Genomic DNA, 17,408 nt, shown 5'->3' with positions numbered 1-17,408 from the left:
ACAGCGAGAATTTCTCGATGCATTCTGGGATTCTCTTTCGCGGCCTTCTAGTCAGAAATTATTGGCACGGGAGTGTTTGATCATCTCCAGAATCTGGGCTTACCACGACCTCGAATATTGTGAATTGGAGGTTTGGAAATCCATTCATATAGGGCAAATTTTGGATCTGGTGGTTCATGCTCCGAATTTATGTTTCTTAACTCCAATCGTTGAATGCTCTGCACCTACCGTGGATCTGCAACTGAAACCTCAACTTCAGTTACGCGTGTTATTCACCGTTTGACCTCAAGGATTTTTATTTTCATTTATTGCATTCTGCGCCAAGGGGAGAGCGTATGGATGGAAAATATACAACACATGTAGTAGCTATTGTGAATATGCATATATATCATGTTGCTCACCCTTCTTGCTGGTTCCACCTTCAGGTTTTGGAGTTTAATCTTGGATCCTGAGCCCAAAATCACCGCTGCGTCATGGCGGGCTCTGTGGCCGCCTCGGGGTTCTTCCCCAACCCAGGCTCGTCCCCGGCTTCACTGGCTAGAGGCTCCAAGAGCGCGACCGGTGAATCACCCGAGACTCTGAGCGTTCGTGGGATCGTCGCGAAGCCCAACACGCCTCCCGCGGCCATGCAAGTGAAAGCTCGGGCCCAGGCGCTTCCCAAGGTTAACGGCAGCAGCAAGGTTAACCATAGGACGACTGACAAGGACGAGACGGTGCCTTACACCAATCCCAAGACGTTCTATAACCAGCTGCCGGACTGGAGCATGCTCCTTGCAGCTGTCACCACCATCTTCCTGGCTGCCGAGAAGCAGTGGACGATGCTCGATTGGAAGCCCAAGAGACCCGATATGCTTGTCGACACGTTTGGCTTTGGTAGAATCATCCAGGATGGGCTGGTCTTTAGGCAGAACTTCTTGATTAGATCCTACGAGATTGGCGCTGATCGTACAGCTTCTATAGAGACATTAATGAATCATATGCAGGTGAGACAATGGTATGATGCAGTTTTAGTTTCTGTTCCTTGCATGTCTCGTTTCATCATTAACGTGGTTAGTTTAAATCAGGCTCACAAAATCTGAAAATATGCAGGAAACAGCCCTTAATCATGTGAAGACTGCTGGTCTTCTTGGAGATGGTTTTGGTGCTACGCCGGAAATGAGTAAACGGAACTTGATTTGGGTCGTCAGCAAAATTCAACTCCTTGTAGAGCGATATCCCTCATGGTACTTTTCTGCAAGTCATAATTTTTTTATGTCGTTTTTCTGGCAAATACCCTCTTTCTCCACTTCCAATCCAATTCATAACTCTAGCAATTCTTGTGCATTCTTTATGGTGGTCGTTTTTTTACCAGACGGAAGGTGCTTTTTGTCACATTTTTGTCCACTTAGAAGCCACACTTGATATTGTGTCTTGTTTAAGCGCTTAATCTAGCAGTAATGAGCTTGTTTACATGAAGAATTGGTGTCTGTCAGCTCAATCATCAAGATTTAACAACTAATTTGGCCTTGCCTCATTCTATGACCTTGGGTACTTTTTTACTGAACTGTTGTCAATGCTATTTCTTATTCCTATTTAAGAACTTAGCATGTAATAACGTTCTATGGGTTGTGTAAACCTTTGAGCTTGTTTACCTGAAGAATTGGTGTCTGTCAGCTCAATCATGTAATAACAATTTAAGAACTCATTCTATTACATGAGAAGTAACACAAAACGTGTACCAAAGTTGAGTAGAAGATCTATGAATTTAGAGAGATAATCCAACCACTCAAATGGCGCTCTCTGCCTAGTACGAGCAACACAAAACGTTGACACAGTAGGCCCTAGTTTTGCCAAACTTCTTGGTCTTTATAACTTTGGTGGCTAAAAGAACGATGATTCATGGATTGATTCTACAGGTTAAGAAATTATTATTTATTTATGCTTTAGGAAGAGCATGAAAAACTGTCAGCTATGCATGCTTGGTTCTACTAGAATTTATAGTTATTGTTTACCTACCAGAATCACATGCACTATCACTGTACATGAAAAACTCTGTATGTTGCTGATTCTATTGGTACGCATAAATGAGCAAGATTGTTGGTTTTGTTCTTTGCTAGAATGGTTCTTTAGCACTCAGAAATCCTGCTCACAGAATAAGCATTCATGCTTGGAACACCAGTCATTGCGCTCTACACCATAGATTTTGTTTTGTAAGAAATAGTTGTAGCATTTTTATTCCATGTTTCTGTCTACAGTGTGTGAGGTACAGGAATCTACTTTGTTCGTTAAGACCATATATTAATGGCTCAAAGCTACTAAATCAAGAGCTGTCTGGCCCATATGTCCTTTGTTATTCGAATTGAAAGAGGTCATACACCCTAGGGGGTGGGTAAGAAAGTTGCCTTTATTGCTGGATTAAATGATTTGTTTGTATGCAACAAATGCTGTTGGTTCCAAATGAAGAAGCTCCTGATCTAGATCTGTGAAACTGTTTGTAAATGAGACCTTTATTGTTCTGACGCAACAGTGTTCTTTGATGCCAGCAAATATTGTTTGAAAAACTGATCAGAGGTCCAATTTTAGATTGGCTCTGGCCTAGAAAAAAGAAGCAATTTCAGTGTGCAGTTTTCTTAGTTATGTTGTTGTACATTTCTTTATAGGCTGGAAAATTAGTAATTTTTCACCTGCTATAATTATAGGGAAGATATGGTTCAAGTCGACACATGGGTAGCTTCTGCTGGAAAAAATGGCATGCGGCGAGATTGGCATGTCCGAGACTACAATTCGGGCCAAACAATCTTGAGAGCTACAAGGTTTGGTTTCCATGTGTTTGCAATGCATTTCTCCTTTTTTCCTTCATGCTGTGTGTAACATCTTTTTCAGCCATTAATTGTGCTTTCCCTTGACCCTTGTTTGCAGTGTTTGGGTTATGCTGAATAAGAACACTAGAAGACTTTCAAAAATGCCAGATGAAGTTAGAGGTGAAATAGGCCCACACTTCAACAATGACCGTTCCGCTATAACAGAGAAGCAGGGTGAAAAGTTGGCTAAACCAGGGGACAAAGTTAATGACCCTTCTACCAAACAGTTCATAAGGAAGGGGCTTACTGTAAGTCGGTTAGATATTTTATTTACTCTTGCTCATTTTACTGATCCATCGCAATATTTTTGATGGGAACTCCATTCTCAACAGCCTAAGTGGGGTGACCTGGATGTCAACCAGCATGTGAACAATGTGAAGTATATTGGGTGGATCCTTGAGGTAATTTCTTTTCCACATCTTGTAGTGTTTAGTCGAAAAGTTATGGCTACTCTCCTGCCTAATGCATGAACGCTACACCATGATATGGTACATGCATATATTGTTCTGGAGCATCAGGTCTGGTGTTCTGTAAAGTATACTTTCCTGCCCAATAAATTGAACTTTACTTGATTATTCTCTAATATTCTATAAGGAGCCACTTTAGATTCTTGAGCTTTATTTCTTCTTTTTTCAGAGTGCTCCAATTTCCATACTGGAAAAGCATGAGCTTGCAAGCATGACACTGGAATATAGGAAGGAATGTGACCGCGATAGTGTGCTGCAGTCACTTACCAATGTCTCAGGTGAATGTGTGGATAGTAGCTCAGGCTCTGCCATCCAGTGCGACCATCTGCTTCAGCTGGAGTCTGGAGCTGATGTCGTGAAGGCACATACAAAGTGGCGACCAAAGCGAGCACATGGCGAAGGAAACATGGGGCTGTTCCCAGCTGAGAGCGCATAATTACTTGGGATGTCAGTACGGCAAGAATGGATTGTTATGGAGAGTATAAATTACAATCTTGCCTAGTAACACAGTACAAATGCTTTGATGAAGGATTTTTTCTGTGCCGGGGATAGGCCCACCTGCATCTTGTGCTACACACGTGCCACATCACACATGGTGGCGGGTTTGGGAGGAGAATGGTCCGATTTGAAACCTTGGGAGGATGAGGAACTGCAGGCAACGAAAAGTGAGGCCAAGTTGTGGTTATATGTGACAAGTGGGCGGCAGGTGTTGTGTGTTGTGGTGCTGCTTTGATCGGTGAAAGAAGAATGGGGAAGCTGGATGTCTTTTTTGACCTGTGTGTGGCCGGAGTCAATGATTTGCAATGATGAATAATTTGTACTAATTTAACCCAGCTGGACCTGGACATGTGTGTGGAGGCGATCCCTTGTAACAGCCTGATTTGTACATCCCTATCTCTTGTTTGTTGAATCGCAGCTCTCCTGCGTTTCCCTGAAAACATGTGTGTTACTGCTGAGCTAACCCCCATGCTTCAGAATTCTCTCTGTCAAATGAACTATTGTGTCAAATGATTCAACTCAGTTTTTCCTGTTTTGACAAAATTTGTCGCTTTTATCTTCTTGGTAGATCTGTAGACAGTTCCTGGCACTTTGTAGAAAAACTGGTCCGGGTTTGTCTGCTTTGCAGTTGCAGCCTTTATTGGAAGAATCTATTCTCTTCTGGCGAAGTTATTGGAAGAATGTGGCTGACCTGGCGTTAGGTAGCGATGCTGATTTGTTCCAGATTTTGAGATGCTGTGTAGTATGTGTGATTATACTTTACAACATGCTGGTTCGACGTGAGATTGGTGTTTTGAGCACTTCTCCGGTATTTCAGAGATTTGCTATTCCTGGTTTTGTGCCAGTTTAGTATACCGACTGGCACGATGGCAACATGGCATGCTGCATCACACGTTTCGTAAGATGAGTTCACGCAGAATCAAGCAGGCTGAGAGAGACAAGGGAGGGGAGCTGAGCTAGTATTAGGTTAGGTGCCGCCCCAAACCAACGAGAAAATTTCACCTCACACCATGTTTTATGGCATTTGTTGCACGAAACGTCATTACGGTTTAACTCTAGCAAATTCGGTGCCAGAAGCATAACCAAATTAGGGGCGACCAATTCACCAGTGTTTCGGCGTGAAATAAGGGGCAACCGGCCACGCTTGACGCCATGCCACACAAGCAAAACAGCGAGCCCGTCACGCCAGGTAAGATGTTAGGTTGGTTATTTAGCCCGGGTCCAACAAATTAAGCGACAAACTGTGCTTGTTGTGGATATGCCAACTAGATATACCACGGTAGGATCCTAATTTTGGCAAGCCCAGGTGATTCACAGATGATGGTGAGGCCTATGGCCTAACCAGACGGCCTACTTGCCGAAGAATAGAGATGGTGGGATCCGACCTAAGGACAAGCTGTTGGATCCAGCACATGGTGAAGATCGGTTGGATCCGTGACATGCATAACAAGGAATACATAGCATAACCCAGTCTTAGTTATATCTCGTATGATCTCTACCATTGTAACCCTAGTTTCGAAGTCTTTACAAGCCAAATCATGAGAGGTCACGACACAACTTATTGTAATCTTACACTTGTTGCCTGATAATTTTAGAGCAGCAGTAAGGTCTCACCACCGTCGTGACATTTTCGAAGTTGGGTAACTCGTCTATCTCCGTCCGGGTGAATCCTCGCCCTATGGCCTCCTCTTTCTCCCCTCCGTAAGGATCCCCTCACCAGACTAGTCAAGCACATAACAAAAGCAGTTTTGTTTCCGTGTTTTATATGCAACAAATGCCATAGAGCATGGTGGTATATACAACCGGTGTGCATCACCACGGATCGTAAGCATTTATCGTCGATGATCGTCGCGTTTATGGCGGCATGGGCACACTGCACGCACAACAGAGGGTATCATCATGATTCTTTTTTTTTTTTTTTTTTTTTTTTTTTAACACAAAAGGGGTCAGAAGACCCCGGTGGAGCTCTTATATTGAACCAAGTGGCAGGTACATTTCTACGAAAAGCCCTTTTACATCTCTTGCCCGAGATAAACCTAAACTTTGAAGAAAGGGCCTTCCACTTTACAAAAACCACCACGACCAAAAAGGAGGAAAAGCAATCGGGTCTGGGGTAATCTCCGCCACGCGCCGCCGGCGAACTCCAGGCGTCACCGCCGAATTCCGAGCGCAAGATGCTCGAACGCTCCTTGCCGACGCAAAGGTCAAGCCCCTGGCAATCACCAGAGAGACGAGGACGAACCACTTGTCTCCCTCGTGCCGTCGAGCTCCGACGGCCAGACCGAGAGGGCCTCCGCCATGGAGGTTGTTGAAATCGGGCCACCATATTGGCCATGGATCACGGTGACAAGCTTGGTCACCGTGTATTTCGCTCGTCGAAGATCAGCTCCGAGAGAAGGAGCCCGCGGATCCGCCAAAAGCGGGGGTCGTCGAAGATCCTCTCCCAATCTCCACCGCCGCGGTGGCTAGAGAGAGGGGGATCGAAGACGAGCTCGCCCAGATCTGGAGACTCGAAGAAGGCCTTTATTGGAGAGGATGACGTCGTCCTGCCGCCGCTCGCCTCTGGCTCCGACCACCGGAGCACCACGAGCAGGCTGCAGGCACCGCCGCCAGCAGCATGGAGAAGCCCAGACTCCACCGCCACCACCTCAACACGGGCATCAAGCCAAGATCCACAAGGGTAAACAGCAAATCTAGAGAAAGGAAAGACCTACACTAACCTATACTACTCCGGCGCGTCACCTTCACCGCCTCCGGCCGGCTATTCCGGCGGAGTGGCTCCGGATCTGCCCGGCGGAGAAAGAGGTGGAGGCCAAGAACTGTAGCAGGCTGAGAGCTGTCTGGGGGAGAAAATAACTCGTTGAGCTTGAGGGTATCATCATGATTCATGATTGAAGAAGAAGAATGAATGGCGGCTCCGTCCAGCCTCGTACAGTACGTACGATCGGATCGGATCGGATCCACGCCATTCTTTTGCTCCCCGGCCGATGGTAGCTGCGATGCTAGGCTGCCTCTGCAAGTCTGGCTGGTGTCTTGATATTGATACCTGTACAACGGGTTGTTGGTCTGGTCCTGAATGTCAGACTATCAGTGTGCATAGTTCCCTGGAACCAAGCATCCACCGGCCCCTGGGACACCGGCTGGCCGGCTGGGGAAATGGGGAATAGTGACAGAAACAAATGATCCACATGCACCAACGCTGGCACGCCCCAGGACACATCGACCTGGCGTAGCAAACGCAGACGAGGACAGTTAAAACCCTCAACAATTGCTGGATCCTCCGATGCAGGAGTACCATCTGAATCCATGTTCTCCTTCCCGAAATTTAGGACAATGCGTTGGTTCATAGCCCAATTTGTTTTTTTTTTCTCCTTTTCACAAAAATACATCGATCTAGTAATGAAATTACAAATAGATCAATGGGCCACCTAGCGACCACTGTAGACACTTGCACGAGCCGAAGGCGCGTCGCCATTCACACCCCTTCAACACAGAGCCGTGCAAAAGCTTGGCATCGCGTTGTAGTAGATATGCGGAAATTCATCGTGTAAAGACCTCAACTGACAAACCCACCGACGACGAGGACCGTAGATCAAAAGAGTCAAACATGAAACCACGCCAACAAACACGAAAACCGACAGGATTTCATCAGAGCTGCCGGACAGTAGCCTCACCATGAAAATAACTAGGAGAACATGGGTCTAGGTTGTTTTTTTAAAGTTACGGAATATTTGGAGTTAAATCGTGTGGATTTTTAAGAAAAATATGTGCAAACGCATAAAAGAGAAAATTGAACTTTGCATTTTTCTGCAAGGTAAATAATTTGGCACTTATACTTTTACTTGAACACTTTGTCTTTTTTCACAAGTTAACTTTTTTTTTTGCATTTTGGTTTTGAATTTGGCATGCATATACCGTGCCTGTATTTTCAAAATAATACTACCTCTGCCTATTTTTTAATATTCAAAATATTGTCTAAATTCGAATGTATCTAGACACTATTCAGTGCATAGATACATCTAAATTTAGACGAACCTTCAAACATCAATTAATGGACGGAGGGAGTATTTAATTCCCTCTCCTTCCCGGGAAGAAAGGAGAGTTTATTTCTGATTATAAAGTATTTAAAAGAGGGTATGCACGCACCCTGGTCCACCAAATACACGTCGTAATTCGCCACACATTAATTAGCCACTAAACTATGTGCTGATAAATTAGTCATCATGAGTATATTGGCAAAGAGTTATCACGTTTTTTTTGAAAAAATTGCTATAAGTAACCGATATTTTCTGGTGTTAGCTAATACACATTTTCCAACTATATCTTTGTAACATATATCATTACAATTGTATGCCACATTTATCGGAACACATCGCATGGCTAGAACAGAAAGAGGTTGCTACTTTTTCCTGGAAAAACCATGGCCGGCTTTGAAGACAATGTGCCAAAATCTCTACTCTTGGTTATACAATGTATTCTCGCAAATTGCAGTGCCAAAATCTCTACTCTTGGTTATACAATGTATTCTCGCAAATTGCAATGATACACGGCAAAGAACATAAGTGGATAGTGGATAGACAATAAGATGTCCGGTAGCAATCTTTTTGGTTTTGACATGGCCACCGTGAAACGTGGCGACAGCCGACAGCACAACAGAATTGTGTACGCATTTTCTAAGCAGGCCGCTGGCCCAGGCTCCGTCAAGGCGCTCACTTCTCTAGCAAGCAGACCCTTGCTGTTACTCGCGCGGTCGCGCCAAGTACGAGCCATATGCGCGTCGCGGCGCGGCACGCCGGCGTCCTCCGAACGGCGGCGTCCCAACCTCATCTGCCACATATCTGTGACGCGCCGGCCGTGCGCTGTTTCTGTTCCTACGGCGATGACCACGACGTCGCCTCCGGGAACAGGCTGATGGGCGCGAACCTGGACGCCGCGCTGGGTGTGTTCGACGGAATGCCCCGGCGGGACGTCGTGTCCTGGAACTCCTCGATGGCCGCGCACGCGCGGGCCGGAGCGCACGGACGGGTTGCAGCGGCGTTCCTGGAGCTCACGCGGCAGGGGATGCGCCCGGACCACGCGTCATTCTCGATCGTGCTGTCGGCCTGCGCGCGGCTCGAGGCTCTGGAGCTGGGGCGGTGCGTCCACGGTCTCGCTCTCAAATCCAGCTCCACGGGCAGCGTGTTCGTGGGCGCCTCGCTCATCACGATGTATGCCAACTGCGGGGTTTCCCGTTGCCTGGAGCGGGTCTTCGACGGCGTCGGCTGCCCGAATGTGGCCCTGTGGAATGCTCTGGTATCAGGGCTCGTGATGAACCATCGGGTGGATGATGCGCGCAGGGTGTTCGACCGGATGCCCGCCCGCAATGTTGTGTCCTGGACGGCCATGGTGAAAGGGTACATTACGGTGCATGAGGTGGACCTGGCGTTGGAGCTGTTTACCTCGATGCCCTTGAAGAATTCTGTGTCCTGGTGTGTCATGATAGGAGGACTTGTCCACCATCAGAAATTCAGAGAGGCACTTGAACTTTTCAATAGTTTGGTGAGGGTTGGGGAAGAAGTGACAAGTGCAGTTCTTGTTATGGTTGTGAACGCCTATGCTGGCCTGAAAAGTATTCAAGGAGGCAGATGCATTCATGGGTTTTCTGTCAAGTATGGATTCGTTCTTGACCTGATTATCGAGGCATCAATGGTTGCAATGTACTGTAACACCTTAGATATTGAAGAAGCGCGGTTGGAATTTGATAAAATGGACAGGAAGCATGTTGGGTCATGGAATTCCATCATATCTGGCTATATTTATGCGGACAAGGTTGATGAGGCTAGAAAACTTTTTGACTCCATGGTTGACAGAGACAAGTTCTCATGGAACTCGATGATTAATGGATATATCAGAGATGGAAGAATTACTGATGCTAGTGAGCTATACTCAAAGATGCCTGAGAAGAATGTTGAAGCAGCTACTGCTTTGATGTCATGGTTCATAGACAACGGAAATCTTGATAAGGCACAGGGTATGTTCTATAGTATTCCCAAGAAAGATGTGATGTGCTGCACGACTCTGCTCTTTGGTTACATGAAAGAAGGATATCTGGATGATGCACTGGACCTTTTCCATAGGATGCACAAAAGGACTGTTGTCACTTATAACGTGATGATAGCTGGCTTTCTTCATCAAGGCAAGGTTACGGAAGCTTACAAGCTCTTCAATGAGTCGCCTGCTCATGATTCAGTGACTTGGAGCTGTTTGATTACCGGGCTTGCTCAGAATGATTTAGCTAGTGATGCTCTTAAGTTGTACAAGAGAATGCTATTATCAAATATAAGCCCAAGCGAGTCAGTTGTCTCCAGCCTCATGAGCTGCTTTTCTCATCATTCTATGATGGTTCATGGTCAGATGTTTCATGCCACAGCTATCAAGCTTGGACTCGAGTTATGTTTGCTAATTCAGAATTCACTTATTAGCCTATATTCCAAATGTGGGGAAATGATCACAGCACAAAGTATTTTCGATCAGATGGTTAAGAGAGATGTGGTTACATGGAATACGATAATTCACGGATATGCATTCAATAGTCTTGGTCAGAATTCAATTGAAATGTTTGAGAATATGAAGAAGGCACAAGTTGATCCTGATGAAATCACATTTCTTGGTGTACTGTCTGCATGTAATCACATGAGCCTTTTGGATGAAGCAAAGCATTTCTTCAATGCGATGCCACATGATTATGGCATTGTACCTAACATAACGCACTATGCTTGCATGGTAGACCTATTTTCTAGGAGAGGCATGCTTCAGGAGGCTGAACGGTTAGTAAAGTCAATGCCATTTGAACCTGATTCAGCGATATGGACTTCACTCCTGAGCAATTGCAAATTGAGTGGCACTGATAAGTTGGCAGAGCATGCGGCGAGTCAGTTAATTGCCACGAATCCTTCTGCTAAAATGCCTTATCTGCACCTGATCAGTGTAAATGTAGCATCAAATAGGTGGGGCGTGATTGAAAGTTTGAGAAGTCAAATTCGAAGAACTGCCACTGAGAAAGAAGTTGGTTACAGCCGGATTTAGCATCTCACCATCATTCAGTGCTGATGTACTTTTTACCAACAGCAGTCCAGTCTGGTACAAAAACACTATGCTGCATACCATGAGGCACTGCTGATATTTACAACAGTACCCACGGTGTAACCCATGTGATTTTTGCAGCACCAAGCAGGTAAAATTCTAGCAAACTACTCCTGTACATATATAACTATCATTCCTTTGGGATCTAAGACACTGTTTCTATGAGAGAACTTCTGCTTAAATCTGATGCAGAATGTCTGAGAGTTCAGGGAAGACGTTAGGTATGTGGGTGCAGGGCTGGACAAGCGTAGACATCTGTCTGCTACCGTTCCATCGCTTATTTCCAGCTTCAGACTACACAAACTGCACTAATGCAGGTATTCGGTTCTCAACTGAAAATAGGAGGGCGCTGTATGTTTATACGATGTTGTTTCTCTTCAGGAATACAGTGCCTAACTTTGGCAAAGCAGGAACCTCTGTTGCAGGTCAAGAGTTTGGTCAGCAAGGGGAGGACAGATCACTCGTCCCGGCGCAGGCCAAAACAGGTTCGGTTCGATCGTCTTCCTGCAAGGTATTAATCCCTGAATTTTGGAGCAGCGGTGAGCGTCAGATGCAACCGAGTCTACAAATGGCCAGCTAATCTATGTATGGCATGGCATCCCACCTAACAGTGCGGTGCATGTTTGCATGGGATGTATAGCACCCAGTGGCCTCTCCATCGGCTACACTGGATCATGGCTGTCTTCGCTGATGACAATGAGAACTGGAGAGCGAAGCTGAACTCCTGCCCGAGGGAAGTCGCATTGCCACAGCTGCTGTGGGCTCACCACAAAATGAAATGAAGCATGATCGGTCTAGGTCGTAGCTGGTTATGGTACTCTTCTTTCAGTTGTTCTTTTATTTGTTCATAGCCTGTATCAAATTTCATTAAGCCTGTAGAAACTTTTCCCCATATGTAATACCCCTTTATAACTTCGAGGTATGCATTGAAAGAGCTAACAAGAAAGAACCTCTCCGCCAAATAACATTATATCTTCAAATGCATCGAAAGAATAAACAAGAACGTAACCCCTTATCTCTCTATATATACAAATATTGAATATTGTATCTTCTATGTATGCAAACAATAAAATAACTCATTGAGATCTACTTCTGAAACACGAGAATGTTCAATTTCATGTAGAAAATTGAGCCATTTCCTGTCAATTTCATTTAAAACAACAAAGCATGCAACACGTAGGGCTGCATATCAGAGACAGGAGAACCAAAGTAAAGGTTTGAGATCACAATGCATACACCATAACAGATACAGAACTTTTCTATCCATAATGACATGTTTCTCTTGCATTGCAACTAAATTGCTTAGCTACCTAACAGATTTGACATTTCCCTAGACATGACAGCTCAGGGGAGAATAATCCCATCATATGTTGCGTATCTCTGGCAGCATAGAGCAATGTTAGTACAACAAGAACAGAATCTCCTGGTTTCTGGTGTTGACAGCCACCTACTCACCTCCACCTGGCACCTCCCAATCTGATCACCTCTTCGGTTCCAGAATCCCTGCGAGCTCTATCATCGCCAGCATCGTCCTTTGCATTTGTTGCGTCGCCATACAGATCCTTCAGCTTTGCCAGGTTGGATGACTCTGGTGCTTTACCAAACGGGCTAGACCGATGGCTGTCGCCATTGGTTCTGCCGCGGCTTGGACTCCTGCTCCTGCTTCTGCGGGCGCTGGAGCGTCCATTTCGGTCAGAGTCCCTGTCCCTCCTATCATGGCCTCGCCTCTCAACATCCCTTTCTGAATAGCTTGAGCGGCGGTAATCACGGTCTCTGTCATCACGGCTCTGCCGACCTTGCTCCCTGTCCTTGTACCTACCACGGTCACGATCTGAACGGTCCCTCTCAGTGTCACGGCTACGCTCACGACTTTGACTCCGGTGCTTCCTGGGTGGAGATCTTGCACTACCACCATCGTGACTCCTTTCCCTTTCACGTATAGATGGCAGTGTCTTTCGGACTGGGGATGAGCCCCTTGTGGATGCACGGTGCGGAGCACGCTGACCAAAAGAGACAGACAAAGAAGCCTTTACCGAAGGTGGCCTCCGGGCAGTATCATCTGAACCAAGGCGACTAGAATCCCCAGTGATTCCTGACTGTTTTGTTGGGAGCTTCATCTTCTCAAGATGGGCAGTGACCTGTCGCAAAATTAGGAGAGGCACTCGTGGAAGAAGACTGTCGAAGTAGTACTGCCAAGAAACAATGAATGACAAGGAAAATTAGTTTCCCAAACGTGTGAATGATATTCTCAACTGGAAATTATCAGAATAATGGCACAGAAAAGTAGTACATCCATATTAGTTGCCTCTGATACAGGTGTATCTAGACATGTTTTAGTTCTAGGTACATCCATACTAGTGTCAAGTAAAATGAATCAGAGGGAATACTAGAAAATACTAGGTTCATTTGCTCTGTTGAGTTTGGCATACGAGCATGTCGGCTTGGAACTGAGGTGTTCTCAGCTATTGTGGCTCTTTAACATTCAGACATGAAGATGAACTGTGACCGTAAAAAATAAATTGGAATGATTTGTTTGCCAAAATCAAAACTAGCCAAAATGACCATTATTGCATTGCGCCTCGTTCATTGAGGATACCTCATGAAACCAAAGAGTTTCACCAATGTCTTGGCTCAACCAAAAAACTAGCAAGTCAATCTGGTACTAATTTTCAGCTAGCTTGCATGGGCAATAAAAACTATGAACTATTGGACGATGCTAATCCATTCGTCAAAATTTGTCAGAGTTACCGACTATAATATAACAGAATGCTCTGACTAGGACCTAGAAAAAAGTTCAACAGATTCCAGTTATAAGATGCTTATTACACACTGGACCTCCTTTCTCCTTTAAGGAAACGGATTTGATTCTCTTGGTAAAATACACACAAATATCTTTTCCAGAGCATAAAGCATGGACGAAAAGGAAAATAATAGAATCTCGAACCAAGAAAGAAACAAGATGACACAGCCTACAAATTAAAGCATCTCAAAAGCACGCATCGTTTTAATGTGCAATGAATCCTTCACCTAGTTGAAAATATGAAACACTAGTGGCAAAAGGGAAAAGAACATTCAAGTAACATATCATGACAAACCTTATACAAAGTGGTTACTGGTGGAAGAGATGATGTCTCCTCTTAAAGCAACTCCACAATTGAAATTTCCGCTCAGTATGCCAAATCAACAGGTGAGATTCAAGAAACAGTAATTGCACTTAGGTTCAGAAAATAGTATGTCAATCATGTAAGCCCTTGGATGTCGTTGGGTAACTATAAATAACTGTAATAGCAGCCTTGCAGTATAGTTACGTCAAATGAAAGAAATAGGAGCAAAGTTTAAGAGATATACCTGACCAAGGATGACATCGCGCACATAAACGCCCATAGTTGTCATTTTGCCATTGGATCCAGGGGAGAACTCCTGAAAGAGCACATATTATGTAAATGATCTATGGTACATTAAAAATAACTGCAAAGGGATTAACCACTTTATTAGAAACACTTATGAATAGGCAAGGCAAACTATTTGCATCGATTGATCCACATGGCTAAGCATTGGGTTTATACATGTGCAGATCGTTAAGTCTTGAAAAAGGAACAACTAACAAGTGCTAATAACTCTAGTACAAGAATGGTGGATTCCGAGAACTATAGACCTGGCCTTACTGATAACATGCTTTCATCAGCTCACTATCTTTTCGGGGCTGTTTGGTTCAGGGGATATCCTCAAGTGGTTAGGGGTAGCCACTGAAAAAAATGGTTGCCAGCTGTTTGGTTTGAAGGGTGAGAGTGGCTAAGGAGAACTTCTGGACATCCAAATGAGCATCGGTCACCACAAAACATATTGAAGAGAGACCATAAAGTAATATAACACACTCATCGGTCTAAACGCTTCGCACAACGCCACGAAAATCGAACCTACTACAGCAAGAATACAACTAACACCAACTATAAAAGATAAAATGGTGCTGTGAGACTAGATGCTTCAGCCATGTGTTATTCTTTCCCAGGGTGTGAATCAGTCATCCTGATCCTTTGTCCAGATGACAGACAATTCAAAAATGGCTTCTACGAGCAGCTAAACACATCAGCTCCTTGGATTGAGGACGAACTTAAGTTTTCCACAAAAACTCGTGATGCGAAACAGATATTGATTCTACCGTTTTTAAAATAAAGTGTTGTGTGCATCAAATGCTGATTAGGCAAAGTCGTAATGGTATCCATAATCAATTTATCAAACTCAATATGCTGCATGTCCATACAAACCATCAATTGACAACACTCAGCAACTACTCATGAACGAACGAGCTCCTAAGTTAACTTTAGCAGTTTATAAATAAGTTATTAAGAAGCCTTGTCTGCTTACACGTACAAAAAGAAGTTCGTTGTACATGAGATTGCCAACCTATAGCTGGATGAATGAATATCACTACGTACAATATGAATCATCTGGTGAAGTAAAGGACGGTTTAGAGTGTACAGTTAATTATGACATGTAACATCCCAAATAACGCAATAATATCTGCAGCACATTGCTAACTGATCGCAAGCATCGTGTTAATGCAATATGTGTTTACCATATAGTTCCGGTTTGCACAAGTGTTGTCCTTAACTAAAGCAGGTGCACAAGCACAACAAAAACAAAAGATCTTCAACAAAAAAAAAGTCGCAGCTACAATATGTCATATCGCTGCTTAACTTATTTTCAACCAAATGCAACAGAAGCAGAGAGCTAACACAAAAGAAACAATAGCATATCGCTGCTTAACTTATGGCTAAACAAATGCAAGAGAAGCAGAGAGCAAACAGAAAAGAAACAATACCTCATCATCCTCAATGTAAGGCTCATACCAAGTCCATAAGGTCTTTGGGTCCGCAGCGTAACGCAAGTAGAGAAACCCAATCTGCAGTAGAAAAATAACTATTATCACCTGAGCTACAAGGAAACATTTTATAAGAATACATACACACATTATGTGAAAGCAAGAAAAGAAGGTTCCTTACTTACAGCTCTGATGTAAGGGGAATCGGGGTGCTTGAGCAGCCCGTGCATCTGGTTCATGGTGAGCTTCATGGTGAATAGCTTGTAGAGGAGGCAGAATGCGGTGGACGGGCCGCGGCAGTTGCCCGTCATCCAGGGCTCGACGTGGTCGACCTGGTGGTAGATCTCGTCGATGACCTCGTGGTAGGTCTTGATCTTGTAGAGCTCCTTGAAGTAGTCCGAGGAGGTGATGTTCATGGACAGCACCTTCTCCATGAGCACCTCGATGGGCCTCCCGGACGTCTGTATCTCCATTTCGCCGCACGCTCTGAATCAAAAGTCAGGCAGGCTCATCAGCCAGGAGGGATAGCCTAAATCTTTCTGCTAGGTTATGCCATAAACGCAGTAGGGCTACAGGGCATCTCTAAAGAAACGAAAAGGAAACGGGCGCTTTCTCGACGGGAGATGGCGAAATTTTAGTCCGGGCCGGACTTGCGGCGCAGCGATGGGGGGAGCCAAGATTCGATTTTTGTTCTATCGCGTCAAGATCTAGACTTTCGCGCTGGGATCGGAAGGTTACCTGTTGGGTTGTCAGCTGGAGGCGAGCGAAGCTAGGGGCGGGCCGGGGAGGGCACGGCGACGGTGGCGGCGCGGAGGAGACGGGGCTCCCGGCGAGGTCGGGGACGGATTGGGGATTTGGTAGGGTGGGAAGGGCAGGAGGAAGAGGAAGCTGGTGGCTGGCTGGGGTTAGCGGGCGGCGAGGACAAGTCTACCGACTGAGCAGCAGAGCCCGTATCGTGGCCGTCCGTTATTGGATCCACCGAGTCAACGGCCCGCACGCTAGCCCAAGTTGTTTTTAACCAGGCGGATAAACAGGCCCTGCTTGGCGGCCCACTAGATGTATATGCGTGGACCTGGGCATCTCCAGCCCCACGGCCCATTTCGCCAAGGCCCGAGTTGTTTTTTCTCCACACGGATAAACGGGCTCTGCATGGCGGCCCATAGGATGTATATGTGGCATGACGCAACGGTACATGACCTAGAGCACCTCCGGCGACACGGCCTATTTCGCCAAGACACGTCTGTTCGTTCTTGTACACGTGGCTAGAAGGCAAAGACGGAGGACGTGTTTGGTTCAACATTTTGGCAAAGGAGGACGAAGAGCCCATCTCAAACTTTTCATTAATTTTCATGGGAAACAGAGAATTACAAGAAGGATTCAAGCCCCGGCAACATCCGGGAACACAAGAGGGGTCACGGGGATAGGGAAGCACGCCAAGCAACAAGGGGAACACAGTCAATGCGGCGCGGCGCCCTGACAAGCAAGAGTGCGAGGTGGTCCTGCACGGATGCGAAGAACTCAACGGTGGTTGTGTTGATACCATCGACGACCATGAGGTTTCGCGTCTTCCAAGTGATCTAGAGAAGGAGAGCGGCCGTAGTCATACGGAGCGTGAGCGGCCAGCCCGAGTGGGCGTCGGAGAAGGCTTCTACCATGTCA

The 17,408-nt window shown here is 45.5% G+C and overlaps 2 protein-coding genes across 5 annotated transcripts; one reads left to right on the top strand and one right to left on the bottom strand.

The window, feature by feature from the left end:
- Positions 1 to 434: 434 nt before the first annotated feature.
- On the top strand, positions 435 to 4,334 carry LOC124685045 (palmitoyl-acyl carrier protein thioesterase, chloroplastic-like). The gene is made up of 6 exons (XM_047219328.1): positions 435 to 983; positions 1,090 to 1,223; positions 2,679 to 2,792; positions 2,899 to 3,088; positions 3,173 to 3,241; positions 3,477 to 4,334. The coding sequence occupies exons 1-6, from the start codon at positions 474 to 476 to the stop codon at positions 3,741 to 3,743; spliced, it is 1,284 nt and encodes a 427-aa protein (XP_047075284.1). The 5' UTR covers positions 435 to 473; the 3' UTR covers positions 3,744 to 4,334.
- A 7,803-nt stretch (positions 4,335 to 12,137) lies between these two features.
- LOC124685044 (pre-mRNA splicing factor SR-like 1) lies at positions 12,138 to 16,583 on the bottom strand. 4 transcript variants are annotated; one of them, XM_047219326.1, is made up of 6 exons: positions 16,488 to 16,577; positions 15,935 to 16,235; positions 15,750 to 15,830; positions 14,276 to 14,347; positions 12,383 to 13,116; positions 12,138 to 12,307 (listed from the first exon to the last, which is right to left on the bottom strand). In XM_047219326.1, the coding sequence occupies exons 2-6, from the start codon at positions 16,220 to 16,222 to the stop codon at positions 12,238 to 12,240; spliced, it is 1,245 nt and encodes a 414-aa protein (XP_047075282.1). In that variant the 5' UTR covers positions 16,223 to 16,235; positions 16,488 to 16,577; the 3' UTR covers positions 12,138 to 12,237. The 4 variants fall into 4 exon arrangements, 2 of the variants coding, with proteins under 2 accessions (XP_047075282.1, XP_047075283.1); XR_006997259.1 differs by lacking the exon at positions 12,138 to 12,307 and having other exon boundaries at positions 13,005 to 13,116; positions 14,023 to 14,347; positions 16,488 to 16,579; XR_006997260.1 differs by lacking the exon at positions 12,138 to 12,307 and having other exon boundaries at positions 13,072 to 13,116; positions 15,931 to 16,235; positions 16,488 to 16,583.
- Positions 16,584 to 17,408: the final 825 nt, after the last annotated feature.

Source organism: Lolium rigidum, chromosome 1 (genome assembly GCF_022539505.1).
Source record: "Lolium rigidum isolate FL_2022 chromosome 1, APGP_CSIRO_Lrig_0.1, whole genome shotgun sequence".
Classification (NCBI taxonomy): Eukaryota; Viridiplantae; Streptophyta; class Magnoliopsida; order Poales; family Poaceae; genus Lolium; species Lolium rigidum.
Note: the sequence above shows the minus strand (reverse complement) of the source record. Positions and strands in the feature narration are given on the sequence as shown.

Coding starts and splice junctions, on each gene's coding strand:
- LOC124685045 (XM_047219328.1), top strand. CDS start 474: ATGGCGGGCTCTGTGGCCGCCTCGGGGTTCTTCCCCAACCCAGGCTCG. Junction 1,224..2,678: donor GTAGAGCGATATCCCTCATG/GTACTTTTCTGC, acceptor CTATAATTATAG/GGAAGATATGGTTCAAGTCG. Junction 2,793..2,898: donor ACAATCTTGAGAGCTACAAG/GTTTGGTTTCCA, acceptor CCTTGTTTGCAG/TGTTTGGGTTATGCTGAATA.
- LOC124685044 (XM_047219326.1), bottom strand. CDS start 16,222: ATGGAGATACAGACGTCCGGGAGGCCCATCGAGGTGCTCATGGAGAAG. Junction 13,117..14,275: donor GCGATGTCATCCTTGGTCAG/GTATATCTCTTA, acceptor GTTTCTTGGCAG/TACTACTTCGACAGTCTTCT. Junction 12,308..12,382: donor TTGGGAGGTGCCAGGTGGAG/GTGAGTAGGTGG, acceptor CTATGCTGCCAG/AGATACGCAACATATGATGG.